This window comes from Eptesicus fuscus, chromosome 13, assembly GCF_027574615.1.
Source record: "Eptesicus fuscus isolate TK198812 chromosome 13, DD_ASM_mEF_20220401, whole genome shotgun sequence".
Lineage (NCBI taxonomy): Eukaryota > Metazoa > Chordata > Mammalia > Chiroptera > Vespertilionidae > Eptesicus > Eptesicus fuscus.
This window is the reverse complement of record NC_072485.1, coordinates 21,416,018-21,430,164: the sequence shown is the minus strand read 5'-3', so window position 1 is coordinate 21,430,164 and position 14,147 is coordinate 21,416,018. Positions and strand designations below refer to the sequence as shown.

The following is a 14,147-nucleotide window of genomic DNA, read 5'->3' as shown; positions in this document are numbered from 1 at the left end:
AAATTTTAACAATGTGAAAAACATCATTCCATCAGAGCATTAGGGAAAGGAAAGAACCACCCAGGCCTTCTAATTGTTCCTTGAACACATCACATGGAGTCTTTCCTAAGGGTCTTTACAAAGCTGTGCTCTCTGCTAGGTCCTCCCTCACTGCAGCTTTTTGTCCAAAAGTCACCTCTTGAGACATCTTCTTTGACCAATATCACTAACTTAGACTTTCTTTTTCTTTATCACTCTTGTATCTTTATCCTTTCCCCGCAAGAACTAATATTATCCTATCTAATAAAGAGGGAATATGCTAAGTGACCCTCATGCCATCACAAAGATGCAACACCCAACAGCCAATAAGGAGGGAATATGCTAATTGACTGCCATGCCCTCAAAGATGGCGGCACCCACAGCCAATAAGGAGGGAATTGACTGCCATGCCACAAGATGGCAGCACCCAGTCCCCTCAGCCCCGCCAGGGCGGCAGGCATGCGGCAAGGCCAGGCCCGTCCCCAGGTGGGCCCGGCCACTCCGCTTGCCTGCCTCCAGAGTTCCCTAGTCCCTGCAGCCCCCCAGATGCCCAGGGCCACCCCAAGGCGCAGGCAAGCCTCAGATGGCGGCTGCCTAGCCGCCCAAGGCCGCCCGAGGCTCAGGTAACCAGGCCGGCCGAGGCTTGCACTGCTGGCAATGGCAGCAGCAGAGGTGTGATGGGGCATCGCCTTCCCCTGATCGCCGGCTCACCTCCCGCCCCTGAGGGGTCCCAGACTGTGAGAGGGCGCAGGCCAGGCTGAGGGACCCCTCCCCTCCATTGCATGAATTTTCATGTACCGGACCTCTAGTGTTATATATTTGTTTACTCATTGTCTGTCTCTTCCATTAGACTTGATGCAACATGAAGGCAGGAAGCTCATGTCATAGTCACTGCCATATCTCCAGCCCTCAAATATTGCCTGGCCCTTAATAGGCTCTCAACAAATACTTGTTCAACAAACTACGAATGAAATCTTATTTTGGCACGCAGATAAATATTTCAACAGAACATATTTATAGTCTTTATATAGTGTGCTAGATGCAAGGGATAAGTGCATAAATATAAGGTATGCTTCTTCTCATGGTCTTGAAAGGGAGAAAGGCAAAATACATTTTCAATACAAGTATGAAAAGTACACACACACCAGTACCACCATACTCAGTATAATGATAGCACAAATGAGGGAGTGACAAGTACTATTTGAGTAGGTCATAAATAGCTTTAATAGTGAAAATGATTTCATACCCACCTGGACAATCTAGGGTAGAAAGGTTTTATATTCTAGGGAGGATCAGCACGAGCAAAGGCACAGAAGCTTAAATCAGCATAACTTTTGGTGAAATTCAAGGAGCCTACAGAGGCTGGGACAACACCTGAGTGTTGAACTACTCTGCTGTTTTAAGAGTACATATCCTATATCTTCAAATTCACTGTGAATGCTCTAAGATCAGGGAACTATCACATTATTTCTTTTGTCCTTTCCACATTTCAAATAATAAACAAGTTTTTGAATGGACTTTTGTATAGTTGATTCTAGAGGGAATAATAACTGGAGGGCCCTAAGAATGGGTCTCCTTGGTTTTTTAATACAATATACACTGAGTGGCCAGATTATTATGATCCCTGAACACATAATAATCTGGCCACTCAGTGTACATCCTATATAATAAAAGGCTAATACGCAAATTGTCCCCTTGACCAGGAGTTCGACCAGCAGGCAGGCCAGCCAACCGCCCATGTCCCCTTCCCCTGGCCAGGCTGGCCAGACCCCACCCATGCACGAATTCATGAACCGGTTCACACACACACACACACACACACACACACACACACACACACACACACACCGAGTGGCCAGATTATTATGCATTCAGAGATCATAATAATCTGGCCACTCAGTGTATATGGTTTAAAAATTAGAAAAAGGAAAAAAAATTAGTGCATTCATATTATTAACTTACCATATAATGTTCCCAGGAATGATTCATCTAAAGCATTGATCAGGAAAGCCTTCACAACTCTTTCAAAGTGAGTGTAGTGGTCACTAAAAGAATCTGAAATTAATTTAATATCAGAATCTAGTATACAAAACAATTTCTGAATATAATAGGTTCATTTCTCCAAAGCTAGGAAATTAATACTATAAATAGAAGAAATTGATAATTATTCTGATTTTATAGTTGCCTCAGTGACTTCTCTGTTCATTCAACAAATCCCCATTTTCCAGATTTACTGGCATCTAATCCAAAATTTCTATTGTTATTTCAAATAAATCTTCACTTTCAAACTTATGTAGGGAAAATTAAGAGATATGCTGTAAAAACAAATCAAAATCGTCCCCTGTTCACCTAAGTTTAATTATCAATTTGACAATTAGAGAGAGCAAAAGAAAAAACTTCTATAGGTGGATTGTTCAATATGTACACCAAACTTCTTTTTCCTTTTCTTCAAAACATGTTACATACAAAATTATGTGAAATTGCTACCCTAGCCAGAATCCCAATGGCCATAAAAACTTCATTTCCCTTTCTGCTACCCCTGATTTAGGATTTTCCAAATCAATTTAGAAAACTTATGTCTACTCTTTCTTATATCAAATATATAAGCCTAATTTCCCACTAACCCAATCTGGCCCATAATATCATCTGTTTGATGAGACAGGCAGTAATAAGAGAAATTGTCCCTACTATTTCCCATTGCTCTTGGATCAAGGTTTACTATGGCTGTGGACATGTTCTCTATAAAACACAACCCATTCCATGACTCAAACAGTCAACTCTGAGCAGTGGTGAAGACATAGTAAAAGCAGCCGGGGTATTTCAGAAAAAATGGAAGATGCTCGGTAAGGGATGAAAGAAAAATAAGACCTATTATTAGTATCCATGGGTGAATCTGAACTTTGCTTTCAGTTGAAATAAAGCAAAGATAGGATTTAACATGGAGAAACTTTTAACCTATATTTTAGTTACTGAAAGGTTTGTAACTAGCTCCTTTTTTAGAATTTAGGGGAAATTTTTAGTACACATTCTTGTTTAAAGGAAACATCTTATTGAAGTACTAAAGTGAATAAAATAAAGCAGTAATAAAACTAAATGACAATAGCAGATTTAGAGGGCCTATGACTAAATGAAAAATATGAAAGAATTGATCATAGCCATTTATTAATATTTTTAAAAATCATTAGAACATAATTGGAAAATGAACTAATGCTTCAAAAGAATTCAACTTTGATTTGACTACCAATATGAAGTACTAGCAGATAATTTAATTTGTAAGTGTTAAAATGCACTTAAACTTTGTCTTATACTTCTCAAATTATATTTAAAAAACTTCTGAAAATATTGATACGTTGAGAAAAAAATCAAATCCATCCCCTATGCATCTAAATTTAACTATCAAATAAATTAAAATATAATTTTTTTACCTCATTGCATTTTTATGTCTTGAATGTGCTAATGCCCAAGATTACTCACCTGCATAGAGCTTGGGAACGGCTACTCTATCTCAAAGACCCTGATAGTGTCTCTTGAGTATTAGGAATAAAAGGACAGAGGATCAGAATCACCTGGACTTTTTTTCTAATCACAGAATAACCTCTCTTACCAATGTGGATCGGAATCTCCATCAAAAATCAAGAAGAAAGCCTTGATTTCATTGTGCTTGAGTGGATGGATAGGTGGTGGTAGAATTATGTTCCTGGCCTCTCAAATTTAAAACAATGTATTGAGTAAGTATTGAGTAAGTATATGCCAGCCCCTGTTTTATGCACTTACGTGTATTGCTTTATTTCTCACAACAAGCATACTATGTAGTATCATGACCCTCAGTTTATTTTTTTTTTTTGAGGGAGAGAGAGAGTGAGTGTGTGTGTGTGTGTGTGTGTGTGTGTGTGTGTGTGTGTGTGGAGAGAGAGAGCGCGAGAGAGGACACATTGATTGGTTGCCTCCCACATGAGCCCTGACCAGGGCCAGGGATCTAATCTGCAACTAATGCAGCCAAGGTACGTGCCCTTGACCAGGAATCAAACGTGAGACCCTTTGGTGCATTGGCCTATGCCAGTGATGGTGAACCTATGACACACGTGTCAGCACTGACACGCGTAGCCATTTCTGATGACACGCGGCCGGCGGCCGCATGCCGCGGATGAAACATTTGCTGCTCCTGAGGATGAAACATTTGCGAAATAATGTTTTTTCCTCAAAGTGACACACTACCCGAGTTATGCTCAGTTTTTTGGCGAAGTTTGACACACCAAGTTCAAAAGGTTGCCCATCACTGGCCTATGCTATAACCATGGAACACACCAGCCAGGGCATGACTCTCAGTTTATTTTTGGTTGAGGAAACAGATAGAGAGAGGATGTAAAACTTCCCTAAGATCACATAGCTAATGTTGAAACCAAGGTTGGGACCCAGGCACTCTAACTCCAGATTTCACTCTGTTATTCTTGGGAGATGTAGTTCTTCATGGTAGTGAGATTTGTCTTGAATACTACTATATTATTATACCTCAGAACATGAAATTTTAGATTTGGATGTGAAATTGGAGAAAATTAAATTCAAAGACCTCATCTTAAAATTAAGAAAAATGACACAATGATGACATAACTTATTCAAGGTCACACAACTAGATAGAGGCAGAATCAGGATTAGAGCTCAGACCTCCTCTAGAACTTTATTCAGTGCTTTAACTCCTCCCTAGGTGGGATTCTGTGGAAGAACCTAGAAATATTATTTACAACTTTCCTCCATGATTATTAAAAAAAATTGCAAAAGTACACAGGAGAAAACCAACAATATTTGTGTTTACACAGAGGTTGACTTTTCAAAGCAGTTTATCAGTTTCCCATACCCAATCATTGGACAGTCTAGTCATTCTGTTGATTTTCCATGCACCCTTTATCATATGTTAATTCCATGAATATGCTACAATTTTGTGTTAGCACCATCTTCCTACTGATCTGGCTGTCATTCTCATGTCAGGACTACACTGATCTATTTATTGTAATTTTGTGAAAACTTTTTATATCTGGGGACAAGCCTTTTGATTTTCTCTATGTTCAAATTTTATTTATTCTCCTATAGTATTTGTTCTTACAAATGAACTTTAGGATTGTTTTGTTGTCCAAACAACTTCAGAAGAGTAACTTCTCATACTACTTACTACCTTCCAGAAACATGCTTCATGTTTTCTTTTCTATTTCACAATAAAGTGTAGTTTTGTACCTAGCAAGCTATGCTTTTCTTAAGATTATGCCTAGGAACTTAATTGTGTTTGCTAGAGCAGTGGTCAGCAAACTGCGGCTCGCACGCCACATGTGGCTCTTTGGCCCCTTGAGTGTGGCTCTTCCACAAAATACCACGTGCGGGCGCGCACATACAGTGCGATTGAAACTTCGTGGCCCATGCGCAGAAGTCGGTTTTCGGCTCTCAAAAGAAATTTCAATCATTGTACTGTTGATATTTGGCTCTGTTGACTAATGAGTTTGCCGACCACTGTGCTAGAGTGAGTGGACTGCTCCCTCATTATACTGTTTAAATAATTATTGATAGTGTACAGTGAGTATGGTCATTTTTCTGAGACCTTTTACTTATTCCAAAACAGTAAGGTTCTCTTAGATACTTATGGAAAATGAGCCTCCTGGGACATTACAGAGCTAGAGAAAGAGATACTGTTCAGGAATTCCTGGGCACCAGCTCTGCTTTATCCCCCAGCCCTGAGAAGGATGTGATCTTGCTAGTGCTGTTTATTTTCACAAACAAGAGAATGCTGATGAATCTTCTCTTAGGTAGATTTATCATTGTACTTTCTTCTGAAATGGGGGTGTAAGCCCAGTTTAAAAGGGCAGAGGCAAAATAAGAAACTGGCTTCTTTCTCTAGTCTAACAGGTTCCACCTCAACCCCACGTAGAAAAAAAGAGAACATGAGAAAACTGTGGACATATATGCTGCATCTACACCTGCTCACAATGCATTCATACCCTTCCTCTTAACTTCTGTATCCTTGGTTAAATAAATCAGAAACTTACAGCTTTTATATATATCTAATCATGTTATGTTTAAGAATGTATTTTCCTTATCAATAGTACATTTGTCTTACTTTCGTGTCTTGCTACACTGTTCAAAACACTAGGATAAAGTTAGTAAAAATATTTTTGTTTCGTGCTTTATTACAGAGACTATCCCTAGTGCTTTACTGTGAGTATGTTGACTGTAGGTTTAAAATATTCTTGTTGAAAAGGTCAAGTGCGGAGAAGAAACCAAGATGGCGGCATAGGTTAAACACCTAACCTGCAGCCGGACACAACAATTTCAAAAATACAACTAGAGGTCAGAACGGACATCGTCCAGAACCACAGGAAAGTTGGTGGACTGAAATGCCCACAGCTGGAGGGAAGGAGAAGGCCACGGGGACAGTCGGGGAAGCCGTAAAAGCCTGAGGTATGGAGAAACGGGCGGAGACACGAGCACACGCGCCTGCGGGGAGGATGGAACCGGAGAGGAGGGGGCGGCTGATGACCTGGCCGGAGTTCACTGGCAGGAAGGAGATAAAGGCTCCGGAGTGCGCTGAGCACCGGCTCCGATTGCACTGAACCCCATTCCGGGCGAAACCCTGGGAAACTCACTCACTTTCGCAACTCCGCCGCCCCCGCAGGCCGCCCGGCCCAGGACGCTGGGGACGCCGCCACAGCGGCGGCGCCCGGAGCCCGGCGGCCTCCCAGCACCCGTCCCCGCCACGCAGCCCCCGCGCGCCTGGTGCCGCGGGACATGCGCACCGCGCACCGGACGGAGGCCCGGGCGCCCTTTCCGTGCACCTCCCGGCGGCGCTAGACTTCAGTAGAGTTGACTGAATTCAAGGGATTAAGAAGTATAAATTGAGAAGTTTGAAAAAGATGGCGGCGGAGGTTAAAGGCTGTTCTGTTGCCTCGCACCCAGCGAAATCGGAGGGGATGAGGTGTGGAGGTGCGTGGGTCTGGCTGGTGGCGGGGGAAAGGGGCTTTTGTTCCAAACCTAAGGGAGATTAGCTCTCCATCACCCTGAAACCCATCTTCTGGCGAACCCCGGGAGACCCAGATGCCTGCGGGGAGAGGCGGGACTCTTGCAGAGGTGCGCCCAGCAATCAGTGTTTGCTGCGCTGGAGTGCGGAACGAGGGGACTTAGATACATGGAAGGCAGAAGGACCAGACTCACAGCCATCGAGGCTCGCCGCACCATGGCCTGTTGGCGCCCTGAGACCCCGCCCCGCCCTGGGACCCGCCCCGCATGTTTTGAAGACCTGCCCCGAAAGTCTTGCAGGCACACCTGCGCCCCAAGCAACGGCTTAAGCATGTGGGTGGCCTGCCCTCTGGCAGCGGACCAGATGATCTGCTGTTCTAGTCGGACTGCTCCAGGGCCACTCAGACGGGAGGAAGAAACTACAGTTTTTACTGTAATCCTTGCTGAGTGCCTAAGGCAGTAGCTGATCTACACCCCATTGGAGACCCAGAAACGAGGGCATCTAGTGGTCTGTGGGAGATGACACCAGATTTCAACCACGTGCATAAGGGACACATTCAACGGGAATATTCAGTGAGCGCCAAAGCTTTGCTGCACCAAGACCCGGCCCATAAACGTGTCTCCTGCACAGCAACTCTTCCTTTATAGACAAAGAGCGCCCCCCCAGTGACACCAACAACAATCAAGACTTAACTATACAAAGGAGGACCAAGATGGAGGCATAGGGCGGAAGCCTGATTGTTGCCTACCACAACAACTTTGAGACTACGACAAGAGAGCAGAGCAGACACCATCCAAGACCACCATAGGGCTGGCTGAGTAGATGCTCTACAACTAGAATAAAAGAGGGGGATGTGGGATGATGCTGATGCCGGTGACCCAAAGACCACACTTTAAGAACTACAGCTCAGGCGACACAAAAGAACTATGGCTCAGGCGATACAACAGCGGCCTGGAACGTGCTCGGCGCAGTTCCCCCGGCGGTCTCCGGCTGAGGGGACGGCTCCACTGGCAGCCAAGTACGGACAGACGAGCCCCTATGAGACATGGGGTGGGAGACTCCGCGCTTGCTGACCTCTGAGTCCGTCAAGAATCTCAACGCCCCAGAAGCGGCCAGGTGCGCATGCTCGGCGACCGGCCACCGATGCCGACCCAAGGGCCGACGCAGCGACGCCAGACTGGCCCACCGCCATGCACCGGGTGCACCGGAGCTTCGCCAAGCCGCCGCCCGACGAGTTCTGCAGCAGCCATACTGGAGCTCTGGAAGGATGGCCAGGGGAATTGCTGAGGGGGGATTGACCGGCAGGAATTGGGATCGGGAAGACGGGGCCCACCTGAGACCCGGGTGCGGGCGGGGTTGCGCGCCTCTGGGCTCGGGTGTGGTCACACGCCTCTGGGTATAAGTGAGGCCTCACGTCCCTGGGTCTAGGTGAGGCCACATGCCCCTGGGTCCAGGTGAGGCCGGACTCCGGGTCCGGGTGAGGCCAAGTGCCCCTGGACCCGGATGACGCTGGATCCCGTGCCTGGGCGAGGCCAAGCGCCCCTGGGTCTGGGAGAGCCCACACACCCCTGGGTCCAGGCGAGACCATGTGTCCCTGGATCCGGGTGAGGCCGCGTGCACCTAGGCCCGGGTGAGCCCAAGTGGCCCTGGGTCTGGGAGAGGCCAAGCGTCCCTGGGTCCGGGTGAGACCATGAGTCCCTGGATCCGGGTGAGGCCTCGTGCACCTAGGCCCGGGTGAGGCCACGTGCCCCTGGGTCTGGGAGAGGCCAAGCGTCCCTGGGTCCGGGCGAGACCATGCGTCCCTGGATCCGGATGAGGCCTCGTGCACCTAGGCCCGGGTGAGCCCAAGTGGCCCTGGGTCTGGGAGAGGCCAAGCGTCCCTGGGTCCGGGTGAGACCATGTGTCCCTGGATCCGGGAGAGGCCTTGTGCACCTAGGCCCGGGTGAGCCCAAGTGGCCCTGGGTCTGGGAGAGGCCAAGCGTCCCTGGGTCCGGGTGAGACCATGTGTCCCAGGATCTGGGTGAGGCCTCGTGCACCTAGGCCCGGGTGAGCCCAAGTGGCCCTGGGTCGGGGAGAGGCCAAGAGTCCCTGGGTCCGGGTGAGACCATGTGTCCCTGGATCCGGGTGAGGCCTCGTGCACCTAGGCCCGGGTGAGTCCAAGTGGCCCTGGGTCTGGGAGAGGCCAAGCATCCCTGGGTCCGGGTGAGACCATGTGTCCCAGGATCCGGGTGAGGCCTCATGCACCTAGGCCCGGGTGAGCCCAAGTGGCCCTGGGTCTGGGAGAGGCCAAGCATCCCTGGGTCCGGGTGAGACCATGTGTCCCTGGATCCGGGTGAGGCCTCGTGCACCTAGGCCCGGGTGAGCCCAAGTGGCCCTGGGTCGGGGAGAGGCCAAGCGTCCCTGGGTCCGGGTGAGACCATGTGTCCCTGGATCCGGGTGAGGCCTCGTGCACCTAGGCCGGGGTGAGCCCAAGTGGCCCTAGGTCGGGGAGAGGCCAAGCGTCCCTGGGTCTGGGTGAGACCATGTGTCCCTGGATCCGGGTGAGGCCTCGTGCACCTAGGCCCGGGTGAGCCCAAGTGGCCCTGGGTCTGGGAGAAGCCAAGTGTCCCTGGGTCCGGGTGAGACCATGCGTCCCTGGATCCGGATGAGGCCTCGTGCACCTAGGCCCGGGTGAGCCCAAGTGGCCCTGGGTCTGGGAGAGGCCAAGCATCCCTGGGTCCGGGTGAGACCATGTGTCCCTGGATCCGGATGAGGCCTCGTGCACCTAGGCCCGGGTGAGCCCAAGTGGCCCTGGGTCTGGGAGTGGCCAAACGTTCCTGGGTCTGGGTGAGACCATGTGTCCCTGGATCCGAGTGAGGCCTCGTGAACCTAGGCCCGGGTGAGGCCACGTGCCCCTGGGTCTGGGAGAGGCCAAGCGTCCCTGGGTCCGGGTGAGACCATGCGTCCCTGGATCCGGATGAGGCCTCGTGCACCTAGGCCCGGGTGAGCCCAAGTGGCCCTGGGTCGGGGAGAGGCCAAGCGTCCCTGGGTCCGGGAGAGACCATGTGTCCCTGGATCCAGGTGAGGCCTTGTTCAACTAAACCCGGGTGAGGCCACGTGCCCCTGGGTCTGGGAGAGGCCAAGCGTCCCTGGGTACGGGTGAAGCCAGATCCTGGGTCCGGGTGAGGCCGTGCGCCCCTGGATCCATCCGGGTGAGGCTGGGTCCCAGGCCCGGGTGAGTCCACGCGCCCCTTGGGTATGGGTGAGGCCACGTGCCCCTTAGTCCGGGTGACGCCGTGCCCCTGGGTTCGGCCGAGACCAAACCAGAGGGAGTCGGACCTCCATTACCACCATTTGTCCACCATCCAGAGCTGAGGGGTCAGTGCTGACATGTACACATAAGGAACTACTGGACATCGAAATTGGGTCTCAAAAGAACTGTTGGTCCAGGGGGAAGCTTGCTACAGATTGATTCATTTGCCTGTCAGCATAAATATTATTGCTCGTCTCACATTCAGTTCTTATTAGTATATATCTAGTGACATTTGATCTCGTTCATCTAGAGGAAATGATGAACAACATAGACTGAGGAACAAGAACAGAACCAGAAGCAAGGAGGCATCGATCGGACTATCGGGCCTCAGAGGGAGGATAGGGGAGGGTAGGGGGAGGGTGGGGGGAGGGGGAGAGTTCAACCAAAGGACCTGTATGCATGCATATAAGCCTATCCAACGGTTAAGTTCAACAGGGGATTGGGGCATGCGTGGGGAGAGGGGTGGGATGGGAATGGGGGGATGAGGACAAATATGTGACACCTTAATCAATAAAGAAATTTAAAAAATAAAATAAAATAAAATAAAATAAAATATTCTTGTTATGTAAAGGACATATGCTCATATGGACATTTAATTTTATCATATGCCTTTTTAGACTCTATTGAAATTATGGTATAATATTTCTTTTTTGACATTAATGTTACATTGATATGGCACCTAATATTAAACAATTTTTATAGTTCTAAAAAGAATGGTTAGATAACTTTTTCTTTATTCTTGTAATTAGTAAAGAATTTCCTTCGCATGTCTATTTGCAAATCTTTTTCATCAACTTATTGGGATGTGTGCCTCTTTAATCCGTATAAAGTTTTTTTCAACTCAGTATTTTCTTCTATCATATCTTTAAGTTCCCATCTCCATATGTAAAGTCCACCCAAAAATATGTTATGTTTCTTATTCAAATATTCTTTTACATATCTCATTAAAGTTATGTAATTTTCTTTCTTTATATTTGTCCTATATTTCACTCCCAGAATTTTATGAAATAGGGTCTTTATTTAGATTCCTTTATGTATTATTCTTTCCCTCAGAACTTTTTTCTTCTCTACACTAGAACTTCTTAGGTTTAACCTATATGTCATTGATGAGATTTTCTAAACTGTTAATTCTACTCCTTACCACTTTCAATGTAGATTATATTTCTGACTTGATATTTTTAATTTACTAGCGATTTATCCTCATCTTAGCTAACTCCCTTTCATCTCAAATTGTTCTCTTTTTATAATTTCCTATTTCTTTTCTACAGACTGCAAAGCAAGTGTTTTATATAATATTCTTCTGTTTCCTTTAATGCAACATTTTTCACAGGCATTTTTTTCCCCTCAGAGTCTTCTGGGCAATGTTTCCTATGCCTTTTGTGAAAATACTTCCCTGGTACTTTTTACTATCCTAGAGCACGAGGGGCAGTTCTAGGATTTAACCTTCAACATAAATGGCTGTGAGGCTGTTCTCAGGCACATTCTGTGCTGTGTTGATACAATGATTCTCTTTAAGTGTCAGGTGGAAAAGTTATGTTCACTCTTAGTCCAATTTCCAGTCTTCTAGCAAGCATTTATGTAGCAAGGCACAAGAGATGTGCTTTTATATCTACTACTTGGTTCTTTGTCACTCTGAGCATATGATAAGAGTACTGGGAAAATCATCTTCAGTACCCACAAACCTGAAGGTTGTTCCGATACACGTGTGCACAATAGTTTTAGTGAGTGAACACTAGATAGATTTGGAATACAATGGACCACTGCTAGTCTACCCCTCTACACTCTGTCATATCTTATCTGGAAGTCTCAGTCTCAGAATAAATATAGAGAAATACAGGGATTGGTCAGGAGCGAAAATGACTATGATTTTCTTCCAGTGCAACAACCATGTAGCAGGAGGGGAAACTATTCTATTCTGAGGTGTTACTAATGTAACCACCATCACAAGGGAGAAAACAATAGTTCTACATTCACACCCCCCCCCCCCCCAATTCACTTATGCTACCTCGAGATCATTTAGTTTTGGACATATTTAGTCTGGGGTGTCTTAAAGACAGCCTAATGAAAATGTTTAATAAAACGATGAAAATTTGGGCCATAGGCTTTGGAGAAAACTGCACTGGAAATAAAGATTTGGGAATTTCTGCCTAGAGACTAGGCTGAACTTATGGGAAAGAGACTTCCTGACGCACAAGCAAAATGAAGGTAGTTTGAGGATGAGACCTTTAGAAACATCAATACTTACATGAGAAATGGAAAAGAGGAAAGCAATATTGTAAAGACAAAGGCAAGAAAGAGTGCTAGCACAGAAGATAACTAGAGAACTTTCTGAAAGTGTGAGTCATCAATGGTTGGAGATAAATCACATAGCAATACCAGGTTAATATAGACGAGATGAAGAGCATTCTGGCAACTAGGAAATTATCACTAACTTTAGTGAGAGCAATTGCACCGGATTAATGGGTGCAAGAGCCTGAGTACAATGCTTTGTAGAGTTACAGGAAACCTGAACAAAAAGATTCAGAATAGTGGCTAATGGGACATGACAACTCAAGTGAGGAAAGGCATTGGATATAGTTACAAGTTAAGGAAAGCTTGTAAAGATAGAGCCAGAAGAAGCAGTTGCAGTTAAGAACGCACAAGATAAAATGTATTGCATAAAAAATGGATCACATCCCCCTCGGATGTAGAGATGCTCAGTAGTAAAAGCAAGCTCAGAGCTCCTTGGTATTTACCTAAATGACTTGAAAATGTATGTCCACAGAAATATCTACACACGGATGTTTATAGCAGCTTTATTCACAACTGCCAACACTTGGAAACAATGTGCCCATCAACAGGTGAATGGATAAACAAACTGTGGTACATCCATACAATGGAATTATTCAGTGAAATGTGCTATCATGCCACATTAAGACATGGAGGAAACTTTAATGCATATTATTAAGTGAAAGCAGCCCATCTGAAAGGCTACATGCTATGTGATTCCAACTATAAAATATTCTGGCAAAAATAAACTATGTAAAAAGATCAATGGTTGTCAGGGGCTCAGAGGAGTGAGGGAAGGGTAAATAAATGGAACACATATGATGCTGTAATCATGCATACCTGTAATGCCACTATACATTTGTCAAAATCCACAGAATGTACTACTCAGCCATAAAAAAAGGAATGAAATTTTGTCATTTGTGACAACATGGAGGAACCGAGAGGGTATTATGCTAAGTGAAGTAAGTCAGACACAGAAAAACAAACATGTATGATTTCACTTACATATGGAATCTAAAAAAATAAATGAACGAACAAACAAAAGAAATAAACTCACAGATACAGAGAACAAACTGATGGCTGCCAGATGGAAGGGGTATAGAGATGAGAGAAAAAGGTGAAAGAGATTAAGAAGTACAAATATTCAGTTACAAAATAATTGCAGGGATGTAAAGTATAACATAGGAAAAATAGTCAATAATAATGTAGTAACTATGTATGGTGCCAGGTGGGTACCAGACTTATCGTGATGACCACTTCGTAAGTTATAAAAATGTCTAATCATTACATTGTACACTTGAAACTAATGTAATATTGTATGTCAACTATAATTGAACAATACATTTTAAAAAATACCAAAACAATCCATAGGATGTACAACACAAACAGTGAGCCCTGAGATAAACTATGAACTACAGTTCATAATACTGCATCAATATTGGCTCATCATACCAGATGTACCAATGCAAGAGGTTAATAACAGGGATGTTGTGTGTGTGAGGGGTTATATAGGAACTCTCTTTACTTCCCACTCAACTTCTCAGTAAATCTAAAATGGTCCTTAAAAAAACA

General features: G+C 45.6%; 1 protein-coding gene across 4 annotated transcripts in view; it reads right to left on the bottom strand.

Moving 5' to 3' along the window:
- Positions 1–14,147, bottom strand: part of CCDC82 (coiled-coil domain containing 82) — a 43,911-nt gene that overhangs the window by 19,790 nt on the left and 9,974 nt on the right. For all 4 annotated transcript variants that reach the window (XM_054724731.1, XM_054724729.1, XM_008149192.3 and 1 more), the window contains exon 4: positions 1,981–2,073. In XM_054724731.1, coding sequence (XP_054580706.1) covers positions 1,981–2,073 — 93 coding nt within the window. The remainder of the gene's footprint in view (positions 1–1,980; positions 2,074–14,147) is intronic.